This window comes from Salminus brasiliensis, chromosome 23, assembly GCF_030463535.1.
Source record: "Salminus brasiliensis chromosome 23, fSalBra1.hap2, whole genome shotgun sequence".
Taxonomy (NCBI): Eukaryota; Metazoa; Chordata; class Actinopteri; order Characiformes; family Bryconidae; genus Salminus; species Salminus brasiliensis.
In genome coordinates, this window is record NC_132900.1 from 7,464,739 (window position 1) to 7,477,491 (window position 12,753).

At 41.3% G+C, this 12,753-nt stretch overlaps 1 protein-coding gene across 1 annotated transcript; it reads left to right on the forward strand.

The window, feature by feature from the left end:
• The first annotated feature begins 1,102 nt into the window (after positions 1-1,102).
• sugp1 (SURP and G patch domain containing 1) lies at positions 1,103-11,364 on the forward strand. Its single transcript, XM_072669020.1, has 14 exons — positions 1,103-1,198; positions 3,021-3,192; positions 3,294-3,397; positions 3,760-3,984; positions 4,881-5,004; positions 5,179-5,288; positions 5,649-5,772; positions 6,716-7,044; positions 8,443-8,549; positions 8,710-8,887; positions 9,354-9,460; positions 9,799-9,944; positions 10,435-10,564; positions 10,907-11,364. Exons 1-14 carry the CDS (start codon positions 1,180-1,182, stop codon positions 10,931-10,933), a joined length of 1,902 nt encoding a protein of 633 aa, XP_072525121.1. The 5' UTR covers positions 1,103-1,179; the 3' UTR covers positions 10,934-11,364.
• Positions 11,365-12,753: the final 1,389 nt, after the last annotated feature.

A 12,753-nucleotide genomic window follows, 5' to 3' on the forward strand; every position in this document is an offset into this window, starting at 1 on the left:
GATCAAGCTTGTTGTCCAGAATGATCAGCATGACCATGCTGGTTGACCATTATGACCAAGCTGGTCAACCTGCATGATCAGTGTGACTCCCCGCTAAAAGAAAAGCAGCACGACCAGCATCATCAAGCTGGTAGACCAACATGAACAGCATGACCAGCATCACCAAGCTGGTAGTCCAGCATGACCAGCATTACCTCGCTGGTCAACCAGCATGAACAGCATCACCAAACTGGTCAACCAGCAAGATCACGCTGGTCGACCAGCATGACAAAGCATTAACCAAAATCAAAAGCAACATACACTGTGCCGGTCAAGAGCTGGCTAACCAGCTAGCTTACCAGTATAGGGTATGCTTTGGCCTAGATGACCTTGACCATCAAAGGCCAGCATAACCCATCTAAAACCAGCTACAGCAGGCCTTGAGCTGGATTTTCCAGCAGAGTTAAGCTGATATTTGATGATCAAGGTAGTTGAAAAGCTAGTTATCAAGACCAAAACATACCCTAAGCTGGTCAACGAGCTTGGTCATGCTGGTCAACTAGCTTGGTGTTGCTGGTAATGCCGGGTGACCAGCTTGGTCATGGAAACAAAAACACACCCTAAGGTATTGGTCATGAGCTTGGCTGGCAATGCTGTTTTTTTCAGCAGGGAAACCGTCTGAAACCAGCTACCAGTAGAAGCTAGTCTTGAGCTGGTTTTCTTCCGGTCAACCAGCGTTGCCAAACCAGTAAACAACTATAACCATCTTGTCAACCAGTTTAACCAGCTTGCTCACCAACATAGAGTACATTTTTGACTGAATGACCAGCTTTTCATCCACCTTGACCATCAAAGCCCAGATCATCTGAAATCAAAGCTTCCAGGAAAAGCTGAGCTGGACTGGTCAGCAGGGTGGAACAGCTCAGGACCTAACACATGTCAGCTGATGCGCTGGTAGATGCTGGATGTACCTAGATAGCTAGCTAACACCTTTTAGAAGTTTATGGGAGGACCATGTTACCTTTTACTTGAGGATCTTCACCTCAGATGATCTCCCCCACCTTCTCCTACTCCATCTACTCCACAGGTTCCTCTCCTGGACAGCAGACGGCGGTGTAAGCTCCTTCACAGCCAAGCGTTTTGTTTTCCAGAGAGGCGAAATAGTTCTTGAAGTGCCAACTGAGTAAACAAGGGGCTGAAATGGAGTCAAACGATGCAGGTACATTAAGCCAAATACTCATAAATAATGTTAATGTTTAATCGCTGGATCCTGCAGTTTTGATGCCTGAGCGTCGAGGACGGCTGTACTCGGGCAGTGCATGCTTTGCTAGCGAGAAGGCTCTGCGTTAGCAGGTGGCTAAGCTCACCAAAACAGTGGGCAGAAATGGGCAGACATGCCTTCGTTAGCCTTTATTTATTTATTGTCTGACAAGCAGTGGCACTAGCGTTTATTTGAGAAGCACCTTTGCTCATTCATACGCCTTTATTTTAGTGAAATCTTCAACTGAGTAACGTTAACGGACTTGCCATGGTCTCTGTTACCAATACGCTAGTCTAGCTGCGGCTGTAGCTATAGCTAGCTAGCACTAGCTAACGTAGCTAGCTAGCTAACGTTACTGACTCCGAGGATCAGTCACTGTAGATAATGACATTTTCATGAATAGTTCAGATTTATGTTCAGTTTATGTTAGTAATAGTAAGAATGTAGCTAGCTATATTCGTTGCTTTTAGAAACATGACCATTCAACAGTTTAAGTCCTCGTTTCTAGCTGCATTAGCTAGCTAGCAAACTTAAATAGACAAAAGTATTGGGACACACTTGTTAGTCATTGAATTCATTCAGTGTTTTATTCAGTCCCATTGCCAAAGGTGTAGCGTTATACAATCAAGTGCCTGGCCATGCAGTCTGCCTTTACACACATTGATGAAGGAATGGGTGGTTCTAATAGGATGTAATAGGATGCCACCCTTGCCATGTCAGTCCGTCCAAATTTCTTCCCCACTAGATATTCCACCATCAGCTGTGAGTGGTCTTATTGAAAAGTGGATGCGTTTAGGAACCACAGCAACTCGGATCCGCTGAGGGTTCACTCAGTGAGGTGCTGAGGTGCATGGAAAGTTTGGTGGAGGGGGGATAATGCTGTGGGGTTTTTCAGGGGTTGGTCTGTAGGCCTCTTAGTTCAAGTGAAGGGAAATTGTAATGCTTTAGCGTACTAAGATGTTTCTGTCTTTGTGGAAGGTCCTATTCTGTTCCAGGATGAAATCGTCCATAAAAGCATGGTTGGGTGACCCACCCCAGTTTTGACCTCAACCCCATCTGATACCTTTTCTAATACAAATTCTATTAGAAAGCCTTCTCAGAAGAGTGTAAGCTGTTATAGCTTTAAGGGCCGGACCAATCCCATATTAAGGCCTGTGGATTTAGAATGGGCTGTCATACAAGCTCCTGTAGGTATAATGAGCTGGTGTCCAAATACTTTGGTCCATTTCGTGTATATTTGCATTGTCAAATCAGCCAGACTGAAGTGTATATGTGACCAGCACAGAATCGATTACATAAGACTGATTAGCTGCTCACTGTTTATGGCTGATCATGCTGAAAAAGTCTGATTCTGATCACTTCCCAATTGCTCTGCATCTTACTGTTAACGGAAACAGAAAGTCTGGAAACGAAATGTTTGTTGGATGTTTGGGGAATTAAATCATGGTACTAGATTGTAGGTGCTGTAGGTGTTCGCTGCTGTGTGTATCGGAACAAACAGGTAGTCCAGTAAAACTCTAAATAGCACTTTCTGATGGGATCATGTAATTCAATCTGTTATTCAGTTGTAGTAATACCATTACAAACCTCTTTGGGGTTCATGGGCTGTTATTGTTCTGGGTTTGCAGTCTGTGGTTTACTTGAAAACATTGGAGGAGAAAAGTGTCTACTGTGGATGCCACACTTTCAGGCATTCAGTCATCAGTTATTATGTTCTATTAAGTAAATCATCCTAACCCATATTTGAGTCTAATGTTGACTGGCCCCTTTTGTGTTTTAGGTCGAGGAGGTTGGAAGAATAATAACAATAATAAATTTGCTCAGAAGAGCAAGATCAATGTTATTATGCGGCAGGAGGAGTTGATCGCTCAGAAGAAGCGTGAAATCGAGGCGAAGATGGCGGAGCAAGCTAAACAGAACATATCAACTCCTAGCAAGCCATTGCCGCAAAGGTAACCTACCTCGAAGTTCTCATTATTTACTGTTGGATTGTGATGAGTACAACAGCTGTCTTGGGTATTGAATTCCTTTTTTATATATACTGTTTTTCCAGCACCCCAAGTTCACAGGGATCAACCTCAAACAAGTTTGTGAATGATGGAAGCTTCCTGCAGCAGTTCCTGAAGATGCAAAAGGAGAAATCCAGCACGGATTCAGGTTCACAACTATTTTTAGACATGTTGTGTTAACCTTCACCAGCACCAAGCATTGTAGTGTGGTCATTGTTCATTGAAGTGCATGTTGCTTTAGCGTGAGCCTCAAATCTGAGCTGACATACTTGAGAGAATCTACAGCGGCAGTTTTTTCTATTTTTTTTTTAACCTCTAGAAATAGAGCTGGGCAATATGATAATATTTTATTGTATGTAAAAGTCTGTAAATATTGTGAAATAGTATTTGTACCGTATCGCCCAGCCTTATGTATAATGCTCTTAGACAGCTCAACTGAGGCATGAGACATTGGTAGGTTTGTAATGAAAAGGTTGGTCACTCATAAGCCCCTTTTAACATTCCATCCAGGATCCGGCACTGACTCCAAAAGCTCCACCCTCTCCTCTCAAAGTCAGAAGAAGAGCATTCTAGTTGGGAAACGACCCGGGTTGGGTGTTAGCAGCATGCTCAGCCAGTTTAAGAACTACTCACAGTCCAAGAAGACACCGCTACAGATCCCCAGGCCGAGTATCTTCAGCTCCCCAGATGAGGAGGAGGTAGAGGAAGAGGATGCACACTACCTGGAGGTCAAAGGTAGACTTGCAGCTTGTTTTAAGACAAAATTACTATCATTTTGATTTAACACTGGGTGAATGTAGACATTCGTCTGGGGAGGGATTGTAACGGGGATCGTCTTCTCAGTAAGTTTGCGGATGTTATCCATCTGCTTTTAGTGTAATAATAAAGGCTGTTTTGCTGTATTGTTCTGCCATGCTATATTAAAGGAGATTTCCACCGGCTTTTCAAACATACTGCAAACATTGGCTGTTCTAAAAGAGGTGGTCTTTATATATTCTGTTGATGATGGTCTCAAGGCAATTCATGTTAACAGCTTTCTGGAATGTAGTCTGGTTCCCAATCCCCACCACTGCGAATCATTTCTGACTTGGGGCATTCCTCTAGAATGGTGCATCTCACATCAAACCACCCTGAGTGGCCTAAATTATGCAGACATTTTGAAAAACTGGTGAAATCACACTTTAATCATCTCAATAGTCCTGACTAGTGCTATTAATTTAGTGATTTAACTAGTCTAGCCAAGTCTAAGCCAAGTCTAAATAAAGGCAAGGGTGCATCAATTTAAAGATTATTGAATATCTTACCATCACTAAGGCTGTGTTTACACTCTGGCAGCAGGTTATTCCATGTTATTCAGATGAGCTGCTGCAGATTATTCTACCAAAAGCAGCATAAGTTTCTACTCTTTGCAAAACTGCATATCTGTGCTACCAGATATGCAGTCTGTAGCTTCTGCAGTGTTGCAGGAGTAACTAACTCGGATTTGAGACTGGGTTTGACTGAAGCTGCTGAAACATGCTGCTTTTGTGAATACTGCATGTTTCACAGCCCTCCACTCCCCGTGTCCTGTTTTATTAGTACGCAGTTGTGAGTATGTGAGTTATGGCGGCGTACTCATAGCCTGCTTAAAGTTTCCCCCCCAGAGGATGAAGACTTGGTCCTCATCATCGATCGGATGGCTACTTTCATCGCTGAAGGGGGGCCAGAGCTTGAGAAGAAAGCTATTGAAGATTACAAAGACAATCCAGTCTTCTCGTAAGCGACACATTTCTGTGTGATTTACAGTTTCTGTTCTAACGTCATTCCTTTTGGTTTCATTTCAGAATGTTTTCATGTCATCCATCAATACAATGAAATGATGTTCAATTCCTTGTTCCATTTTACTTTTGACAATGTCAAGTAAACCTAATCCATCTCTCACTGAAATAGATTCCTGATTGAGAAGGACAGCAAGGAGCATCTGTATTTCCGCAAGAGAGTAGCTCAGCTGAGACAAGAGAATCACACGAAAGACTCGTCACACGATACACAATCTGATGGTAAGAGTTCATATCTTTGTAATCTTTGCTCTTAGCTCTTCACTAGTGCAAAAGGGGGTTCTTTTTTTAGATAAAAAAAAATCATAAATTGATGCAACTGTCTCAATTAACAACACATAATAATAATGAATGGATACAGTCTATTAAGAACATTTGGACCATGTCAGATACTGCTAATTCGCTTAGATCTAATTCTAAAAAAATCTATAGACATTTGCCATGGGTGCCTGTTTCCTAGGTGCAAAAAATTACCTTCCTCCTGCCCCCCTCCCTCTCTTATTCCCCCACCTGCAGTAGACTGATAAGAGGCAGTTGAATAGTAGTTTGAGTTGAGTCCCAGTACTGATAGGCTGCTTAAAGTCTTCTCCTCAGTGGACGAGGACACAAAGAAGGTGGCAGACAAGCTAGCCTGCTTCGTGGCCGATGGAGGGCCAGAGGTGGAGGCCATTGCTACCAAGCACAATCAAGACAACCCAGCTTTCAGGTGAGGTTTCTGCACACATCCCAAAGCTTAAACAGTGATCAAGTTCCTATTAATTACAAGACTGAAAGCCCCCCCCCCCCCCCCCCCACGGGTTCCAGCGAGACTGACATAAAGTTTACAGATTACATCACTGACTGTTGACTTTTCCAAAATACTGATTACAATTTCCATGTCCTTTTGTTGTAGATGCTAAAGTCTCGGATAGCATAATTGGTCTTGCCCTCTCGTGATTGTTAGGCTATGACTAAATTGCGGAAACAATTGAGGAACAATCTAGGAGGGGAAAAAAACCTGACCTCTTTGCTCTCAACCTTTTTTCCACTTACATGAACTTCACAGTTGCCGTTTGCTTGGTTTTGCATCCATATCCGCTGGGCAAAAAGCAGGCTCTTGTATCAGAGGGAGCAGCTACCAAACAAACAGAAAGCACATTACCAACCATAATAAGCAACTTTGAAAACACCCACCAGCTCCTTTAGTCATTTAAATTATTCATTTTAAATTAGCTTATTTATCTAAACATCTTCTAAATTGCAAAATTGTGGCGGATATCATTAATTTAGTAGAAAATTTGGATTTTTCTTTTGATAGTTTCCAGCTACCGTCTGTAATTTCCCTGCGAGTTGTCTACTAATTCATCAGCAAATAAATAGAAAAAGAATTTGCTATTTAAATGTGGAGGGGGACTGAATCTTTTGTTTTTAACAGTTTATTACACAAGGTTTAATATGAGAAAATGTTCAGGTTAAAGCACAAAGAGTTTAAAATGTCCTTTGGAAGAAAAATGTAAACCCTTACCCCATTAGCAGCTACTGATTCTAAAATAAGCACCTGGTGGCCTGTTAGGGGGTCTGTTGACTCTAATGGCAAATGTGAATCCAGACTGAAAGGTCATATTTGACCTTTGCGACATGGTAATTCACTAAAGCTCTCTCTTGTTCAGCTTTCTCTACGATCACCAAAGTCCAGCTCACCACTTCTACAAGGCTAAAGTGGAGGAGTATCGTCATGCCAAAACCAGCTCTACATCTCCCCCTAGTGTTGAGCCCTCTATGTGCACAACGCGGCCTGTCCCCTGTTCACCAACTGCAGCACTCCATACTCTCAGCTCAGCGCAAGTGGAGCCCCAGAGCCAGGAATCAGCTCCTACGAGCGCAAAGCGGAAGAGAAAGAGCCGCTGGGGGGCTGTGGACGACAAGGTGGATCTGCCCATTCCCCCGATAGTCATTCCTCAAATGGCCAGCACAGAATCTGAAACCCCGTCACTCTCTGGTATGCTACAATGTTTAATCATAGATTTTTAAAAAAATATTGCAATAATTATCATGTCATATCAAGTCTTTAAATATGGCGACATAACATTTTACCATATCGTCCAGTCCTATATAACTAAACTGGGTGCAGAAGCTGAAAATAAACGAAAAACCTATTGCAAACCAAGTGGTTAAACAAAAGAGAATGCCCCTTTAACATTACCCGCAATGCTTGTATAATATTATTATTTTTAGTATTATTTTATATGAGGGTCTTAATTTTCTAATATGGAAGGTAACAGTCTATTGGCGTATTGAAAATAGACCTGGCTGCAGTTTTGAAAAACAATAAGGACACTCCTTTGTCTTTTTGAACAAATTTTAACAGATTAATAATAACAACTGAAGACATACAACTAATTAAATGTCTTTTAATAATCATTTGTAAAATGTCATTAAAATAAATACAGTTTTCTTAAGAGAAGGATGTTAGTCCACCCCCATAGTTATTACTGTGTTTAAAATTAGAATCAGGTGCAGCACACCAGCTGCAGATGATTGGAACATGGTTTGAAAGGCTCCTCCAAAATCCTTTCTTATTTAAACCTCTTGATTGTTGAAGTTAGTGGTGAAGATCACCACCAAAATCAGCCGTTCCACTGTCCACTAAATAAGTAACATTTTCAATTCATTTCAACATTGTTACTATACTAATACAAGCTAGTACAGTCACACGAAACACTGGCTAAGTCTCCAGTGCACAATAGGTAGGACATTAGGTAGTACAATAGTGTAATAACAGACAAAACATGGGACAGGGTGCATATATGAGACATAGTGCAAATACAATAAATACAAATGAGTGCACAAAGGCTAAAAACAGGGAGTTCAGGAGTATGTGCTGAGGTAGACCAGTCTGGTGTTGTAAACAGCATCACATATGTAAACAGAGTGTAGAGTGCAGGAATAGCTAGTGTTCAGGTAGAGAGAACAGTATACAGCTTGTGTACAGAGAGGGAGGTCCAGTGCATACAGTCCTTGAGCTGTTGTATCATATCATTTATATTGCGATATTAAAAAATGCAATCCATGATCCAACATGTCATGATATTCCATGTATGATCCGTGTATCCAAGACTGGAATAAAATAAACAATATTTAGCAGCTGTCTCTGATAGAAATGTCATGGAAAATGAGAACAGTGCAAAATTCAATTTGTATAACCAGCAGAAAAGTTGTAGCATGACATGTTTGACATGGTACATGACATGGATGTTATGCTGTGTGACTATCCCATGTATGTATTGCAATGGTGATGCTGAAAAATATATTGTGTAGCTTTAATGGATGTATGTGTATATATATCTTACAATGTATTTTATTGGTGAAATTGACTGATTTTGTAAATGTGTTACAGAGCAAGAGCTGAGGGGTCTGGGGTATAAGAAAGGAAAGCCAGTCGGTCTAGTGGGTGTTACAGAGCTTTCTGAGGACCAGAAGAAACAGCTCAAAGAACAGCAGGAAGTATGGCATTTTGAAATTGACTGTGTGTGTGTGTGGATGCTTGAGAGTCATTGTCAGATGCCAAGAATTCATATAGATTTAAGGGGGAATGCACAATGATGTTTGATTTCTTGTATGTTAAATCTCCTCACGCTGTGTGATGTATGCTGAATGTTATCAGATGCAGGAAATGTTCGACATGATCATGAAGCACAAGCGGGCGATGCAGGAGATGCAGCTAATGTGGGAGAAGGCTGTGCGAGACCACCAGCATGAGTATGACAGTGACGAAGAGATCGACTCTCATGTGGGAACCTGGGAACACAGACTCAGAAAGATGGAGATGGAAAAAACAAGAGGTCAGTGTTTCTGTTTTGAATGTTAAAATGTGAGATATGAAGATAATAGCCGATATATAAAATAACATTATTCTAGATTATTCCAAAGTCAGGTCGCACCTGGTTTTTAAAGGTAAATGGCAAGTGACACGCCAAAAACACACCCATGATTAATTAAGAGACTTAGTACATGCCCTTTGCGCGTTTCGAGCTGCGGAAGGCAAACATTTTTCCCGTTGTGGCAATAGCAAAGACACACTGACACTTGCGCTGTAAATCAAACTGTGCGGTGCACGTTTGACAGTTAAGTTAAGTTTAAATAAATATTTAATATTATATTTTCAAAAAATATTTGAATTAAATAAAAATCTATGATATATTTTTGGTGTGGCATCATAAGGCATTGTTGAGTGTGATCTGAAATTGTGGTGATATACATTTGTGTTCATATCGCCCACCCAGTTTTGTTTTTTGTCTTCCTGAGTAGAGTGGGCAGAGCAGCTGACTGAGATGGGGAAAGGGAAGCATTTCATTGGTGACTTTTTGCCACCTGATGAACTGGAGAAGTTCATGGAAACATTTAAGGCTCTAAAGGTGAGGAGTTCTGCAGTACTTACACTGCTGACAGACACATTGATTTTAAGGTAACTAACACATTAAATTAAGGGAACAATTTGAGAAAGTATCAAAACAATGGTCAGGTACATATTTATAGTATCTGCAAGATAAAACTGCTTTGGTTACAAGAAATCACATATCATCACATATCCTCAGGTGGCGTGGTTTGTTTTACAATGTCTTTCACGGTTTTGTACCCCCTCAGACGTTGGACATCCTGCTGTGTGCCATTGCTTTGTATTTGGAGGTGTTTACAAACCTCAAATATTATTTAAAAAGATTGACTGTGTAATTTTTGTTTCCCTGGTCTGTAGGAGGGCAGAGATCCAGACTACTCTGAGTATAAAGAGTTCAAGCTGACTGTGGAAAACATCGGATTCAAGATGCTGATGAAGATGGGCTGGAAGGAGGGAGATGGTCTGGGCTCAGATGGCCAGGGCATCAAGAACCCTGTCAACAGGTGAGGATTAGATTTAATCAACTGTACACTGTTAAAAGTATAAGATCCTTGAGGAACGTTTGGAGGTCCTTCAATTGAACACTATATGAACCTCTTAAGGTGCTTTGATGAGCCTTCAAAAATGTTCCTTGAAGGTTCCTCAAAAGTACCTTAGGAGGCTCCTTCACAGTCTCTAACTGAAGAACCTCTAAACGTTCCTTAAAAATCTTGTACTTTTAACAGTGTAGAGTTTGGGTATCCATGTTCTGCACATTTTTGCATTTTTTGCTGTAACTCTACCTCTGTCTACTCTGAGCTCTGAATTAGGGAAAACACAAAGACGTGCGGTCGTCCACTTTTTTTTTCTTTAATAAAGGCAGCAAACAAACATTTGAATGCATAAATAGTTCTCTGCCTGCTTCAATAATTATTTGTATACAAAAACAATGTGTAGTAATTAAAGTTTACTCATTCTTTCATTTCTCTATCTGTGCCTGTTTGTGTTTTCCAGAGGCACCACTGCAGTAGACGGTGCAGGATTTGGAGTGGATCGACCTGCAGAACTCAGTAAAAATGATGACGAGTATGATGCCTTCCGCAAGAGAATGATGCTGGCCTACCGCTTTAGACCTAATCCCCTGGTCAGTAATGCATATGCATAGACTTGTTTGTGTGAAACGTTCATACAGGGGCTGAACTTGCAGCTGTAATACAGTATGATCAATCATATAAGTTGAATTAGGTCTGGTATTGGGGAGAAAAGTGCCATTGCAGGGCACTTGTATCCTGTGTAGTTAAGTGTTTGTGAAATGCAGCTAAACCCACTCCCTAAACTGCCTCTGGTATAAGGTTACAATGCTTCTGATCATTAAACATCTTTCCATATGAGCAGAATAGAGATTTATGAAGTGTTTATTTTATGCTGTCCTAATTTATATAATTTATTTATTTATTTTTCCTTTCTCTCTCTCTCTCCCCCCCAGAATAATCCAAGGAGGCCATACTACTGAAGGGGATGTCCGATGTATTGTACTGTAGTTTTTGTTTTGTTTTTTAATCTTTGACACCATCTTTTGGATGTGCAGTTTAGATGAACACCATGGTAGTGTTGCAAAGTACTAATGCTTTGTGAGAAAATGTCTTGTTCCTCTGCTTCAGTAGATCTTGCTCAAAGACTTTTTAGAGAATAATGGCTCAAACGTTCACATGTTCCGTTTACAATTCAGCTTCCTAGATACAGTTCAGATTCAGAATATATCTTAGCTGCTTGTGCATTTTTCAGATATTCCAACTGACTTGAGCTGCGCTGATCGTCTTGGCAGTATCTTGACAGTGGACTCATCGCAGCAATGAAGAAACTGTTTTCTCTCTTGTTTGTTGTCAGATACCAAATGTAATGTGTTCTGTATACATCAAATAAACGTTCAGTGGTTCACCAGTACCACAGTGTTTGTGTAGATTGCTAAAATGACTGATGATACAGAAGGCGGTGTACTATCAGCTCATCCAGTTTTTCTTCTAAAGTCAAAAATGTGCATGAGTTTGTTCCCCATTTGCTGCAGTAACAGCCTCTACTCTTCTGGAAAGGGTTTACACACATGGTTTTGGAACATTGCTGTGAGGATTTAATTGCTTTCAGCCACAATAACATAAGTAAGCTCAGGTACTATTGATGGACAGCTAGTTCTAGTTCTGAAACACTCAACAATCCAACTCATCCCAAAGGTACTTGCTGGAGCTCCATCACTCCAGTGATCCTGCTCCACAGCCAGCACTGACTGGGGGGGGCTTGATTAGACCCCACAAGAAGATGTGTTGCAATGGGCATAGTAACACATACACACTAGTAATCAAACACAGCGAAACAGTGAACACGCATGCCCAGAGCGGTGGGCAACCATTGCTGCGGTGCCCATGGAGCAGAGAGGGTAAACAGCCTTGCTCATGGGCTCAACAGTGGCAGCTTGCCAAGCCTGGGTATCAAACCCACTACCCTGTCATCAATAGCCCAGTGCTCTAACCACTGAGCTTATGGAAGACTAAAACTTATGGGGACAAAGTGGTATCCATGAGCTCTGAGCTCTAGTGCCAGCATGTAAGACTTGGTGCACTGTGTGTGTGCAAAAGTGCCCATATGCTGGATTCAGATGGATGTGATCTACACAGGAAAGCAGTAGAAGCGGATCCCAGCACTGGTACTGAATGACCCACTGTCCTGCACATTTTAGTGGTTACCCTGCTCATAACACACCTGATCCAGCCAATCATCCAGATAATTATCAAGCCTTTTGAGGGTACACTCCACCTTATCAAGCTGTTCAGATGGTGTGTACTGGGTTGTGTAGGACCAGGGTTCAAGAAGCACTGTTCTAGATTACTCTCACACACAAGTCTAAGGTCCCCATGCCCGGTGCCAAGCTTTGCCTAGAGGGGTATGAAGACCTTAGCATTGGACTGTGGACCAGTGGAACTGCGCTCTATGGGGCCATTATTGGTGCAGTCTGGGGCCACTTCTGCTACAGTTTGGAGTAGCTAGAGAGCCATTTTTCTTTCTAATAATCAATCAATACATAAACATACTGGTGTGTATTCTTTAATGGTATTGAATATCTATATTTTGATGAGAATAATTGCATCTTTGCTGCTGAAAAAGCAGATGTATTGTAAGAAACAATGTGATCCACATTCAGATGAGATGGAATAGAAACATTATGATGGCTAGTCACATGGAGTTCTGCTAAAAAGCAAGGGATATCATTTTTGAGGTCCACATTTCCTAGTTTATGAGCACAAGGGGAATCTTAAGAGTAATAGTTGGTCTGTCGATGCA